Genomic DNA, 13,614 nt, shown 5'->3' on the forward strand with positions numbered 1-13,614 from the left:
CACCATCTTTGGACTTCACAACCAAACATAAATTCGTGCTCGTAGCAACCAAGCCGTCTTTACTCTTTGATAGTTTCACTCGCGATACATTGATGTGTTCATACTCTTGAGAATCATTGTAAAGGCTTTGAAACTGTAGAGTAAAATCAAACCACAAATTAAGGCTCAAGAGTCTTTTGAATCGACATTTAATATAATAATGTCTGATTAGCTATAGACATCCACAGTGCTCAAACATGCTGCGCGCCCATTTCCCACAAACTTCAGCTTATAAAGACTCCATTTGTTTGAAAAAACCCTCAACATCCAAGCTAAAGGTTAGGAAAGCTACTTAAAATTTAAGAAACTTTTTTACGTTGTCACACCTAGAGAATTTGACAATAGTGATGCACGTAGGTTATTAGGTCGTAACTGATGGTTTGCCAACGATCTTAATGAGACGTTTTATTACAAGTGTCAGGCACATATGCACTCAGGATTCTACCAAACTTCCGTGAGACTTCTACTTATGCTGGAGAGCCTCCTTGCACCCGACAGAGATACTGGCTGGTGGAGTCGCCCTTGCCAGACGTTTGACCTCAGAGACCATACTAAATACATACGGTCGAACCTCTATTGAGCGGCCACCCCTTATCAAGTGGCCAGTTATCAAAGTCCCGAAATTATTGTCAGTAAAATCATGATAATGTAAATGAAACCCCTATTATTCGGCTACGGATATTAAGCGGCCGCAGCCACTTTTTGGTCGTCCCGATGAGAGTTTCTCTATTGTCTTTACCCCTATTAAACGGCCGCCCAAAATTTAATATACGTAAATTAACTTTGTTTTGGAAAAAGCGATGGCAGATAAGAGTCCGAAATAGAAGGTGACGAGTGTTAAAACATTCCAACATACGTTTATCATGATTGTCTTGAAGTGACGCCATGTTTCGCGGCTAAGAAATTAACCCGATGGTGAAAATATTCAAGGTAAACAAACCCCTAAAAGCAGCCAACCCGTATGAAACGGCCACCTCCCATCTCCCCGAGGGTGGCCGCTTGATGGGGGTTCGACTGCATGCATGTCCTTGCCCCCCGAGCTTAAGGGGTTGGGATGTGAGTTAATCCCTCTATTGGTTACAGAAAACAATATGCCGGTATAACACAATCACCGTGAAGTGAAGGACTAGGACCAGTTGGAAACACGTGGTTCAAACGTGTCACTGATATTAGCCTGGAAGGTACTGATCATGTTTTTAGCAGGGAGAACAATAATGAAGAAGAGGTAGACCCAAAGCAACATGTTGTCGAACTAACTAGAATAAATGGAGCTGGCTTTATCACGTGACACAGGTGGAAGGCGAGCTGAAAGTGCAAGGCATTGACACATGACCTTGTACAACAGTTAGACGTACAAAAGAGAGGCAAGGACAACCGAAAGTGAAGCCGGATTTGTGCGTTTGACCGCTGTATATTTTAGACGAGGATTGGGAACATTTAAAATTGTCTGGTTGTCTGAGTTGTGGCTATTCTTTAAAATAAGACTTTCTCCTCAGAAATCCCTTTCTTGTTCTGCTTTAGAGTGATAAAGTTGGCAAGTTTCACTACAGCCACTGAATTATCCTCTAACTGAAAAATAATTCTTTTAACAGTAACAGTCCAAACATCGCTGTACGGTTGGATTTGAGAACGGAGGAGATTCTACTGACAGCGAGCCTCCGGTTCTCAGTTAGTCTTTTGTTACGTAATTTTTAAATGTGATTTTTTTTTATACGTGCTTTTTGCTGATGTACGTTTTTAGGGTTCTGTTATTATAACCTATTTTTCAGTACTTTTACAGAATCCCTTTGACCCCTTTAATATTAGATTCATTTCGATATGAAACTGAGAACAAGAAGACCAAATGTTAGGACTTATGCTTGAAAGATACTGCGTCAGGTTGCTGTTCTACGTTATACTGGTAATGGGCAGAAAAATGAAGTTCATTATTACCCCATTCAATTACAACCTATACTGTGGTACTTACAGTTTGCGACATCACCAACGCGACACTTCTGTATTCAAATGATGATGTGTCTGCTAGCTGTTCATCCCAAGGAAACCTCAATATAATACTCAGGACCGCACAAGCTGAGCACAAATGATAAACGGGTGAGTGTGCAAAATCAGCGTGGTTGTCAATTTACTTAGGGGTAGCCCTGTCCAGTATTGGTAGCAAAACTAAAAGCAACGGAATAAATCTTTGACAATCGCATGCGCAGTCAAAGAAAAACAAATTATGTCACATTTTATTTAATATCTCTTTTTTTTTAATATCCTAGGTTGAAAAACAAAACCTGCCACTAGGACTAGAAATGTAAAATTGTTGAGAAAATGTCTGAGTCATAGGCGTGAATTTTTTTTCCTTGAATTTAGACTTTTGGATCTCTGACTTCCTGACTCGGGTTTGATAGAGATTTCTTAAGTCTTAAAGGTTTTTAAATACTAGCGATGCCTCTTTCTTAGTCCCAGGCGTTCTTTTCCAGCTGACTCGACTTGGCGCGAAATTTCAAGGCACCGAAAAGTTAGGCCGGCCCAAATGTGAACTTCATGTTCGTCCTCAACGGCTAGGTTCTAGGCTTTGAAGCCACGGTTTAACTGGATTCGGGACTAAGTGATTTTGGAATAGGACATTTCCGAATACATTTAGCCTCTGTCTCAATTCGAGTCTTGGTTCCCATCCTTTCATATGAAAATAAGATTTTATTCACATGAAAATTAAACTCATTTTCCTATGAATGATTGTGCGCCATTCCTTGGGATATCGCACTTACTTGGTTTTATAGTTGTCTGTGTTGGCTCGGTTACTGGGGATGCGGTCACAAAGACTGAGGTTGGCGCGGAAGAGACATTAGACTACGGAGGTGCAGCTTTTAATGGCAGTGATGGTGAAGGTGATATCACAGTTGACGCAGGTCCTGCGGATGTTAACTTACTTGGTGCTGAGGCGATCGTTGACACAGCGACGCTGCTTTGCCCGCACAAGGCCGCATCTGTGAACGTCGGACGCAATTATTAATCACTTATCAATTCAACTTCGTCTCGCTCACCAATGTTCACTGAACCTGGGGCGAATAGTTTTTAAGAATATTTTTCAGAGGTATTTATCAAGATCTACGAATTAACGAACTAAAACATGAAAACACAGATGCACTTATTCGTTTGATTTGCATACACGTATGCAGCCGTAGTTTTAATGATATAAACTTGCAAGTACATTGATTGTGAAACAGTTTTATTGCACATCGAGTTAGGCAATAAAACAAACAAGCGAACCACTACAAAAAATACATTCATTCACAGTTGTACTATCGTCTAAAAACGAGTCGCTTCAATTCGAAGAAAATTTGAATTTAACTAGATTTCGGTCACTCGATCTGACCTGGCGATCAACGAAATTGCTTCAACGTTTTCCAAGTGGTCTGAATGGAGCTAAGGACAGACTGTTTTAGAGTACTCATTCCTCTCCTTGAAGGAACGTTTTGTGTTCATACGAACAGGGGAGCTAATAATTTTATTTCTTGTTAAAAACTCAAAAAGGGAAACATTGCTGGGGACACATTCGCACAAGACGTCTGAGTTGACTTTGGTTTACAACTATATATACTGTTTTATGAAACGTTCTTGCAAAACAGCTTGGAGTTTATGTTCCTAAAGGCGTCGGGTTAGCTGGAAAGAAGCGAGAAAAACAACTAGAGAAAGAGAAGAACTACCTATAGGCTTGGGGCGAGAAGGAGAAAAAATTGTTTCCCTTTCGTCACCCGCCTGAATTGGTTCCAAACTGCTTGTAAGTTACCTCCATGACGATTTCCTGACTAGCCTGTAAAAGGCTAAATGAGTTTCTTGCTCGTACTATGTGCCATAGCTTGGTACAGTCAACGATAAAAATGGCACAATGAGAAACGTTCCATCGCGTTTTGAAGTCCGATGAAATAAGAAATGGTTCTCATGCATATTTTTCCAGTTTGTAGGTCAGTTTTCGCCCAAAAAGTAAACATTTATGAAACACATGAAACAGTTCTAACCTGGTAAAAAGGAAGCGACATGTACCAACAGAAGCACAATGGTTGGTCCACAAGACATGCTTGTCAAAAATGAAAGTTCTTTTCAAAATCTAAATCGAGCGACGCATCACCAATGACGGACTCTTCAACTGTTGAAAGCTGATTCAATTTGATTGCTGTTTTTTCCATTTCTATGTAACTTTAGTGCATTTAGAATCTCTCAACGTCAAGTACCGGACAAAATTTCAACCCAGCTGTCAGAAAACGAACACTGAAGTCTGTCGTCTGTCACCTCTGCATTAAAATACAGATCTCCGACAAGGTCGAGAACAATGTTCCCGAGCGAAATCGTGTGTCCAACATTTTACAATACACTTGTCATTACCGTGGGATTTACTCCAACCTAGCGGGAATGAAGCTCTTTTAAAGCGCTGAAACTGTTCGTGACAAATTCTTTCTCCGTTGTCAATAGCATTGATACTGCAATTAGCGCTAATCTAAACGTCAAACAATTTTAAGAATGATGGTTGCATCATGAGTTTGCATCTTGTCGTGGTTCTAAGAGTAAAGCTAATGGATATTTTTTTGTGATGTTTACTTACTAAAAGAGCAGTTTGTCAGCGTTTGCCTTGAGAAAGGAAGAACCATTAACAGAAAAGTAGTGTTTTGAGTATTAATTAAAGCATACGTTGCACTGCAGCGCAATTACATTACTAGACTTACTGGTATTCATCCGTATACGGGCTACATATATGTACAGTGGTAGCTCGGCCCCAACATAAATTAGAAGAATATTCCGGGGCGACAATACCAACATTTCGAAGAGTTCCTGACAAATTCACGTCAATCAAGTGTTAAAACAGCATTCTGACTGGTCTGATCCTAAATTTGTTTCATCAGTTATTTCCTAGGAAAGTTTAGATCGGTTGAAAAATACCTGGAAATGTTCTATCGACCATAAATTACTGGGTAATATTAATGGGTAATATTAATGAGTATCAAAGGGTTGCTTTGTGTTGTTTGTTTTTTCGAGTGAATATATGACGCATCAATTTAAACGGAGGGGGAAGGGCCGGGTGGGGGAGAAAGATTTAAAGACTTGAAAGATGATCGCATTATATATACGTGGTTTGCTGTTGGTTGGCTATTGTTGTTGCTGTTGTGTTGATGTTGTTGCTGCTGTGGTTGATTTTGTTGTTTACTGTTGATGGAAAGTCAGTGTAGATTGTCTTGACAAAGCAAGGATTTCCCGCACAGTCAACGGAGCCCCAACTCGACCCTTCCCCCCTGACTTAACTGACCCCTCTAACATACCGATAGCAGTGGTGAAGTTAAAAACTATATATTGGCGTTGAGAACTAACCGCTACAGCCTCATTTTAATATTTTATGCGTATTATTAAAACTTGCACGATGATGAGCTTTGTTTTGTTTTGTTTGCTTATATTTGTTTACATGTTTGCTTGATTTATAATGGTAATAGGACTGAGTGGAGTCTAATTCGGTCTGTAATCATACGAGTGATTAACAAAATCGGACGACCGCGAAGCGGGAGTCCGATTTGTTGAAAGTTGCGGTTTCAAAAATATCCGGATACGTGTGGACGGGGCCTAGCTAAAGCGCGACGAAAGTTTGGTGACCAGGTTTTAACGTTCAACTTGTGTTGCTTCCACGGGCAACTGGCTCCGGCTCCAATGGCAGCTTGTCGGCCTTTGACGTCATTGGTAGCAAAGCGCGCGAAATTACAGGCGACTATATTGTTACCATTGGAAACTAGGAGAGTTGCCCGTGGCAACACCGGAAACTGGTAATCGTAGTATCACTCAATACTCTCAATACTCCTTTGATAAATGAACAATAACAATGCTACTCAACTACATTATCTTTTGTTGACGTAGACTTCTCGATTTGAGCCTTTTGATGTTGAGAACGCGGGCCACTCTCTGTAACGCAAAGCTTCATTGGTAGCGTTGCGTGACAGAAAGAGGACCAGAAGTGGACTAGCACCACAAGAGTCTACTTAACAGCCTTCATTAGCGACCACATTTAACCTCAGTGAATTTCGGAGACAAAAGAGTAGACATTTAATTATTAGGCAATGTTTAATAAGTAAACGCCAATGCTACTCAACTTGCACTTTCAGGTACAACACCCTTACAACGATCTTCCTTTGTGGAGAACGCACTGGGCTGTTTCTGAAAAGCGTGACACATTACCCCAGTGCTCGCACAGCAAAAACGTCTACATTGCAGGCTACATTTATCTCAAATTTGCTAGCGGTGCATTTCTCAAAACTACATTGCCTCTAGCTAAGATACTTAGCACCTTGAGTTAGCTTGCGTTCGTCGATAAAGCGTCCAAAAGGTATAACAAAGTAGTTTGTAAATCAAAAAACATCATGCTTCTGCAGTCTCGATGGTCGGAAAATTCAAGCCAGTTAGCATTTACGGAAAGCCGGTAAACAAAATTGTACAGATGTTGGTTTCATCTCATTTCATTGATTTTTCAGGTATATCACGTACAATTTCATCAAAGAATAAAAACGCCGGTTACCGTTTGCAAATATCTGCATTAGTTCCGGAGATATCAAAGTTTGAAAAATGTGGGAAATATGCAAATGAGATGACTGATGACGTCATACACTCAACCCAATGCTATATCAAGTCTATGAATAGAGTTATCTCAGTCAATAGGCCCTTTGCAGGATCCGGTCACATGGTACTGAATTAATTACGCTGGGACGCACGTTACACAGTGGGACTTCCAAAACAAAGGAAAGTCGGGCCGGACTGGTACGAGTTCCTTTGTTTTGGAAGTCCCACTGCGTAACTTGCGTCCCAGCGTAATTAATTCCGTACCATGTGACCGGATCGTGCAAAGGACCTATTTCCAGCACAGACCATTGAAACTTAGCGGGCTAATAGCGGAGCTCTGGCGGCCCGAAGGGCCGCCAAGCGGAGCCCCATACTCATATAAGAAAGAAAAACAAACCCATGAGTTAATTTTCTCATGGTTATCATGGCTAGCGGTATTGCTCATGGGCGCGTGCGCACGACGGCGACGACGGCGACGGAGTTGCCCAACAAGGCGGCCATACTCCAAATAATAGGTTAACAGACATGCAACCTTGGTTTACCGCGTACTTCCTTGATATTGGACGTCCATGTCACGATCAATTGACACCTGTCAAAACAAGGTATCCGCTGACCAGTATCACGTGACCATATCGCGGGCTCAAGTTTGCAGCTCGTCGAGGCCACGTAGTTTTTGAAGTTGGCCGCTGACCAAGTGCTGGTTATCGATTGGATCGTGGGCTCATATTAGGTTAACTTGTTGGAGACAGGGCGGGATTGCTCGGAAGCCGGTTAACGCTAACCCAGGATTAAAAGTTAACCAAATTACAACTTTTTCTTCTATACAAATGTTTTTTGCTGTTTTGTTTTGTATAGGGTGATTATTAAAACTCAAAACAGAAGGCCAAACAATATACAGAAAACCTCACCGCAAAGTTACAAAACTCAAATCAAAATTCTACCTTTTTCTGGGTTAGCTTAATCGGGCTTTGAACAACCCGGCCCAGGAGCTACGCTTTTAGGCTGGCCTAAATCTATACATTAGTTCTACAGGCAACACACCTACTACTATAAAAACTTCTGTTCCCATGGCAACTGACTCTTTTCCAGTCCCCACCCACTTGATTTCAAAATGTTAGTAATTTTCAACTCGAAAAACATTAAATGAGGCCACGAACTCAAGCTAACATATTATATGCTCGCTGAATCATGCATATGAGGCACCATTGACAAATATCAAAATGGAACACCAAAGGTGGCCAGAGACGCCTTTAATATTGGGGAAGTCTGCAACCCAGTATGTTACCATGGTAACACAACTGTTCAGCTCGTATTGTGTAGCACATTCAGTAGAATCTTCCTGCAAAGAATCAAACACTTTTGATAAAAATTGGCTGAGATATCTTTCTTCATAATATTTGATCAATATTTGGTTGAGTGTATGACGTCATAAATTGGCTAATTTGCATATTTTAAAAACTTGGTTATCTCTGGAACGAAAAGAGATATTTGAAATTAGTAAACAGCATTTTTCTTCTCATGCAGAGTACTTGTTTATGTTACGTAGGAAAGATGCGATTTTCGTCATAGTACCACTTTAAATGTGACCGTTAAATTGCATTCTCTGGTTAGTTTCTACCATCTAACGCAATCGTTGATCACGCGCAACGTTATTACGTAAGGTCAGTACTTGTTTGTTCATTGGTTGTAATGTATTTACGTCAACGGTAGAAATATCCACCGGTACATTTGGCGGGCTGCAAGTGGGAAAAGTCCTTTCCAACGACGAAACCAACTGGCCAGGGAGGTATTGGAAAACTCTTTTGGAAAGTCTACACATTGAATTATGAATGAGTTGTTAAAGTGGAATGATTGCAAGTTTAATATTCCTCTACATTCTGTAAAACAAGGGTGGTTAGTGGCTCCCCAAATATTAACCAGGCATAATTTCCAATGGACTCCCATCATCTCTTTGGTAAATTACTAACTTAGCAAATTATTATTATGATGAGCGAAAACAATTTCTATGCCCGAAATATTGTAAATCCTCGAATTAGCGCCCCCCCGGCCGCCCACCCCCTGGAATAAGCGCCCCCATAAAATAAGCGCCCCTCCTATCGGTCAAAATTTAAAATAAGCGCCCCCCCCCCCCCTCGAATAAGTGTCCCGCTCCCTTCCTCCCATTCTGTGGACGAGAAATGAGAGAACAAAGGATGTATAGTTTTCGTCGAGTAGATTTATGCATTGTTTCAGTTTGTGGACACGTTAAGTTTGGAAAAAACGGACAAGTACTAACGGTGCCGCGTTTTAAATTTAGGGTCAGCTTTTTACGTCGATAAGCAGCTTATGTTGTTGTTTACGCGCAGACGATGTATTAAGAAAATGATCATATCAGGCCACGATTTGGGAAAAATTAAATAAGCGCCCCCCCCCCCCCCCTATAAAGCGCCCCCTCGAATAAGCGCCCCCGGGCACTAATTCGAGGATTTACGGTATTTGGTTTTGACATAAATTGCTTTGCATAGAGCCCCCTTAAACTGATGACTTCTGAACAGGATTACTTTGGCGTAAAGACGTCTGTCGTATTCCCTAGATAGAAACCAGAAACTGCAAGGGACCGCATACGATAAACGCTGCCAACGTAGGATCTACAAGAGATCTGATCAGCCAAAAAAATATATGAAGACAAACAATAGACTGCAAGGCTGATACTACGTGAAAAACGTTTCGAGACACCAACATGACAAGAACCGATAAAGTAGGATCGCAACAGTGGACAGCTGTTTCGCCCTTCTTGGGGCTCGTCAGCACTGTGTAGCGAAGATATGTAACGCCAGCCCAACAGCCAACGCACATAAATTGCAAAATGACCCGTTCACTATATCAAGTTCCCTACTTTGAACTCACTTGCGCCCCGAAACACGCGTTGCCACATCACGTGTTTCGTGGCGCAAGGAGACAAAGTGTCAAGATTGGTGTCTCGAAAAGCAAAAGAATAAACGTGGCTGGACAAGGCCAGCCTAAACATTTAAACATTCAACCGCATGGCCATTACCATGCTTAAAAAACGCAGCGTATCAGATCTAAAAAGATCTACGGTCCGAAAATACGAATGAGAAACCAGAAACTGCAAGGGACCGCATACGATAAACGCTGCCAACGTAGGAATGTTTAAATGTTTAGGCTGGCCTTGTCCAGTCACATTTATTCTTTTGCTTTTCGAGACACCAATCTTGACTCTTTGTCTCCTTGCGCCACGAAACACGTGATGTGGCAACGCGTGTTTCGGGGCGTAAGTGAGTTCAAAGTACGGAACTTCATATAGTGAACGGGTCATTTTGCAACTTATGTGCGTTGGCTGTTGGGCTGGCGTTACATATCTTTGCTACACAGTGCTGACGAGCCCCAAGAAGGGCGAAACAGCTGTCCACTGTTGCGATCCTACTTTATCGGTTCTTGTCATGTTGGTGTCTCGAAACGTTTTTCACGTAGTATCAGCCTTGCAGTCTATTGTTTGTCTCCCTAGATAGGTATTAATTAAGGCTACACCAAGGTGACGCCCTGCAGCATCATGATAAAATTAAGAGAAAATGTCCTCGAAGACCGCGAAAAATCACAAAAATGTGGCACATGCTTGAAAAACTGATTTCCCTCATCTTTCACTCAGAGATGCCCCATGATGAGTTAATAAACGTGGTATATTTGCTTTGTTCACATCTACTTTTGTTTTCCAAAAAAATTGGGGGATGCCAACCGCTACAAAATGGTGGACATTAGTGCGTCGAGTATCAACACAAGAACTTCGCTCCTGAAAAGTGCAAAAGCAAGTTCGCTTTTCCTCTTTTTGTGTATTTGTATGGGAGGTATTGGCAAATTATTTAAGCCGAAAACCAGGCTTTTTCGTCTAATTTTTAATTCACGGCGCTTGTTTAAAAATCACCAATATTTTATGTTTCAAAATCTAATTTTGGAGCATTTTTCAAGACACGTTTTTCCTACGCGGCATAACTCCGAATCACTTGAGATTAAAGTTGTGATTAGTGGAAATGTTCTTCTTTTCAGGGATGTAAAGATTAGTTGGGGCTTTTAATTACTGCACGGAAAATGCACGCCCTATTCCGGGAAAATCGCTACCTCGAGGTGTCAACAGCTGCAAATAATCGAATTAGGGTCTCTGCTGTCGGACCCAAAATTCCAAGAAAATCTTAGTTCTTAGCATCCTATTAAATAAAAATCAATATTATAAACTCACCTTGTAAATTCAGTGGCTGTAGATGGGGTTTTATCCCTATTTTCTGCTCAAAATAATCGTCTTCTAAATCTTCCGTTCAACAGTGTTTACCGAACGAGTAACCGATTGAACAGTACCTGGATATATGGCTCCTATAGCATGTCGTCATATTTTGTCCAGCTGACGAAATGACTGACATCTGAGCGCCAAGTTTTCCATCAGGAACTAGTATTTCGCTTACTTGTAGTATCTTTTCCAATATTCTAACCCCAATAGTCCTACGTCCTACGGACAGTCACACTAATAAGCGAATTTTGGTAAACACTCTCGATCAAAACACGGTTGTCATACGGAATATCAAGTCACGGGGCCAAGCGAAGGTCTCACAAAAATGTCCCCTGATAATTTTAAGAAACGTCATAAAGTTAAACGATATACCAGGTATAGATTTTAAAGCTGAGAGCAGTTTAAAGTTGCGCGGGCACTTTGAGGCGCCCTCCCAACTTAAGGGTAAATAGGGTTAAAAGGCATTGAGTGAGCCTTGAGTCGGCGGCTATACAGATGATGATAATGATCCTTCCGAATCACTCTGGCGATGCACAGAGATCGTTTCGGGGTCAGCATCAGTGGAGTTATTTTTGTTTCTAATAACGCGATGCAGTAGCGTGGGTGAAATATGAGTTTTCTTCAAAACGCGTAGTTTGTTCTTCAACTCGGGATATTGGTAACGCAAAACTTCTATGGGCACGTTTTCACGATCATTTATGCCACCGACCTGATCTCAAAAATACAAAACGGCCGGGTCCCCTTCTTTATGTCATAAAATTAAAGCCTTCAAAGGTTTAAACGCAGCAATGTTGATCTGCCTGCTAGGTGGCATTGAAAAAACGATCTCTGCTTAGTTACTAGAATTGAACTATCCACATTCACAGATGAAATAGAGAATTAGTATGTGGCACCTGCCATGGAGACTTAAGTCGGCAGGTATATTTTGCAGGTTGCAGGTTGCAGGTTGGAATTTAATTATAATTGGAAAACCGCTGGCACTTAAAAGAAATGTACAGGTGGTAGACTTACTGTGACTGTTACCTGATGCTGTTTACGATCGCCTAGGTGGCTTTCACCTAAGTGCCAAACCGGCCGAAGCGATGGGAGGAGAGTATATTTCTATGATTTTACAGCCTGTAATGAATTATTGTTTTTGAAGAAACATCTGAAATATCATCTGAAATATCTGCTGAATTTGGTTTCTTCCCTGTGAGTACCAAAATGAAAGCACACTGAGCTTGTGCTGGTATATTCTGTCGGTTAAACTCTTAAATTATTTTATTTCTTTATTTATCTGCTTCATTTGTGATAGCAATCTTCTGTTGCTGAGGGAAGACCCGAGCCAAATCTGGAATCGATGGAAACATCTGTGGAGCGGCCATCCAGATGGCTTTGAAGAGATTTCACTGGTCTCAGCGTGTCGATCGATAAGTACTTAAAGCGAATCGATCGTGTTTTCACTATGTGAAAGACGCAAACTACTTTATGTAAGAACCCCTGACGAGTATATAGGTCATTAATTATTTTTAGTGCCAGCGGTTTTCCAGTTATAATTAAATTTCAACCTGCAACCTGCAACCTGTAACCTGCAACCTGCAAAATATACCTGCCGGACTTAAGTTATGAAAACAGTGCTTGAAACGCATGTGCATTGATCACACACTGTAATGATATATGCTGGCTTATCGAATGCTTCTCCGTCAACTTTTCGCCGCAATTTCAAGGGCCGTTTTCTCGAAAAGTCAACGTTTATGGCACGGATGAAATACTACGTACTAACCTGGCGAAAAAAAACCAACCAACAAGAGCACAGCAATTGATTCACACAACATGCTCGCTGCAACTGAATGTTATTAAGAAAAGCCGGCTCGGGTAGCTATTGATCTCAGCGTCTTCGATGAAACCAGATCCTTGAATTTTATCTAGTTATGACAAGTCCTGGCCTCGACATATACTTATTTGTTTGTTTTATTTTTATCTGCTCAGCGTAAGGATTTGACACTCAGCCAAAATTTCTTTCGTGTTCAGAGAGGTAGTCCGAGCACGGGTTTCAGAAAACGCGTACCAGAAAACCTTACCCGGCTCGTAGAAAATGTGCAGTGTAAAGAACCTTGGCCAACTAAGTCTTTTGCGATGAGCCTTCACCCATTTGGTCCATAACCAGGGGTAACAGGCCGCACATTCCGGCTACATCGGTATGAGACATTAAAAAACCTTTTATAGTTTCGGTCTAACAAGCATATCTTTTAAGGTCTTTCATCTGTTTATGGCTGATGTGTGTTTGCGCATCCTCTCTATTTTTCAACCCACGTGAAAGAAAAAGCGAGCAAAGCGAACGCGAAGCACGCGGGGGTGGTGGCGGGAGGCGAGCTAAGCTAGCCAAACGAAGAATAGAGGGTCCCCACTTCCTACCCCGTCGCGTCTTCCGTTTTGCATTGGCGTCCATTCCTCTTTCGATTCTATCCGTGCGTTCAACGGTCGAATAAAAATACGAGAAAACAGAGGTTTGTGAACAGTCTAAAGTAAGACCATGGTTTCGAATCTGCCATTATAATGAACATTCTGTGTCTTCGCATTTTCCTATTCTTTAGGAGAAGTTAGCCTGGTATTTATCATTTATGTATTGGTCAATACTGTTTTTTATGTATCAGTCAATGCTGCCTTAAAACTTAACAATAACAATCGGCTACCCAACTGAAGTAAACTTCTCGATTTGAATCTAAATGTCAGTTAAAACGTGG

General features: G+C 41.3%; 1 protein-coding gene and 2 long non-coding RNA genes across 3 annotated transcripts in view; 1 reads left to right on the forward strand and 2 right to left on the reverse strand.

Moving 5' to 3' along the window:
* The window catches only part of LOC149106307 (uncharacterized), a 6,271-nt gene extending 3,407 nt beyond the window's left edge, over positions 1 to 2,864 (reverse strand). Inside the window, exons 1-3 of the mRNA XM_089297291.1 lie at positions 2,793 to 2,864; positions 2,006 to 2,109; positions 1 to 133 (exon numbers count right to left, since the gene is read on the reverse strand). The exon at positions 1 to 133 is cut by the window's left edge and continues 99 nt beyond it. Of these exons, the coding sequence (XP_089153417.1) occupies positions 1 to 133; positions 2,006 to 2,017 (145 nt within the window). The 5' untranslated portion in view covers positions 2,018 to 2,109; positions 2,793 to 2,864. The remainder of the gene's footprint in view (positions 134 to 2,005; positions 2,110 to 2,792) is intronic.
* LOC149106308 (uncharacterized) lies at positions 2,864 to 4,575 on the reverse strand. The gene is made up of 2 exons (XR_016209573.1): positions 4,044 to 4,575; positions 2,864 to 3,011 (listed from the first exon to the last, which is right to left on the reverse strand). It is a non-coding gene; the product is annotated as an uncharacterized LOC149106308 (long non-coding RNA).
* A 7,262-nt stretch (positions 4,576 to 11,837) lies between these two features.
* Positions 11,838 to 12,716, forward strand: LOC149106309 (uncharacterized). The gene is made up of 2 exons (XR_016209574.1): positions 11,838 to 12,082; positions 12,204 to 12,716. It is a non-coding gene; the product is annotated as an uncharacterized LOC149106309 (long non-coding RNA).
* Positions 12,717 to 13,614: the final 898 nt, after the last annotated feature.

This window comes from Orbicella faveolata, unplaced genomic scaffold (genome assembly GCF_042242905.1).
Source record: "Orbicella faveolata isolate gen_17 unplaced genomic scaffold, um_ofav_v1 contig_3, whole genome shotgun sequence".
NCBI classification, from domain to species: domain Eukaryota; kingdom Metazoa; phylum Cnidaria; class Anthozoa; order Scleractinia; family Merulinidae; genus Orbicella; species Orbicella faveolata.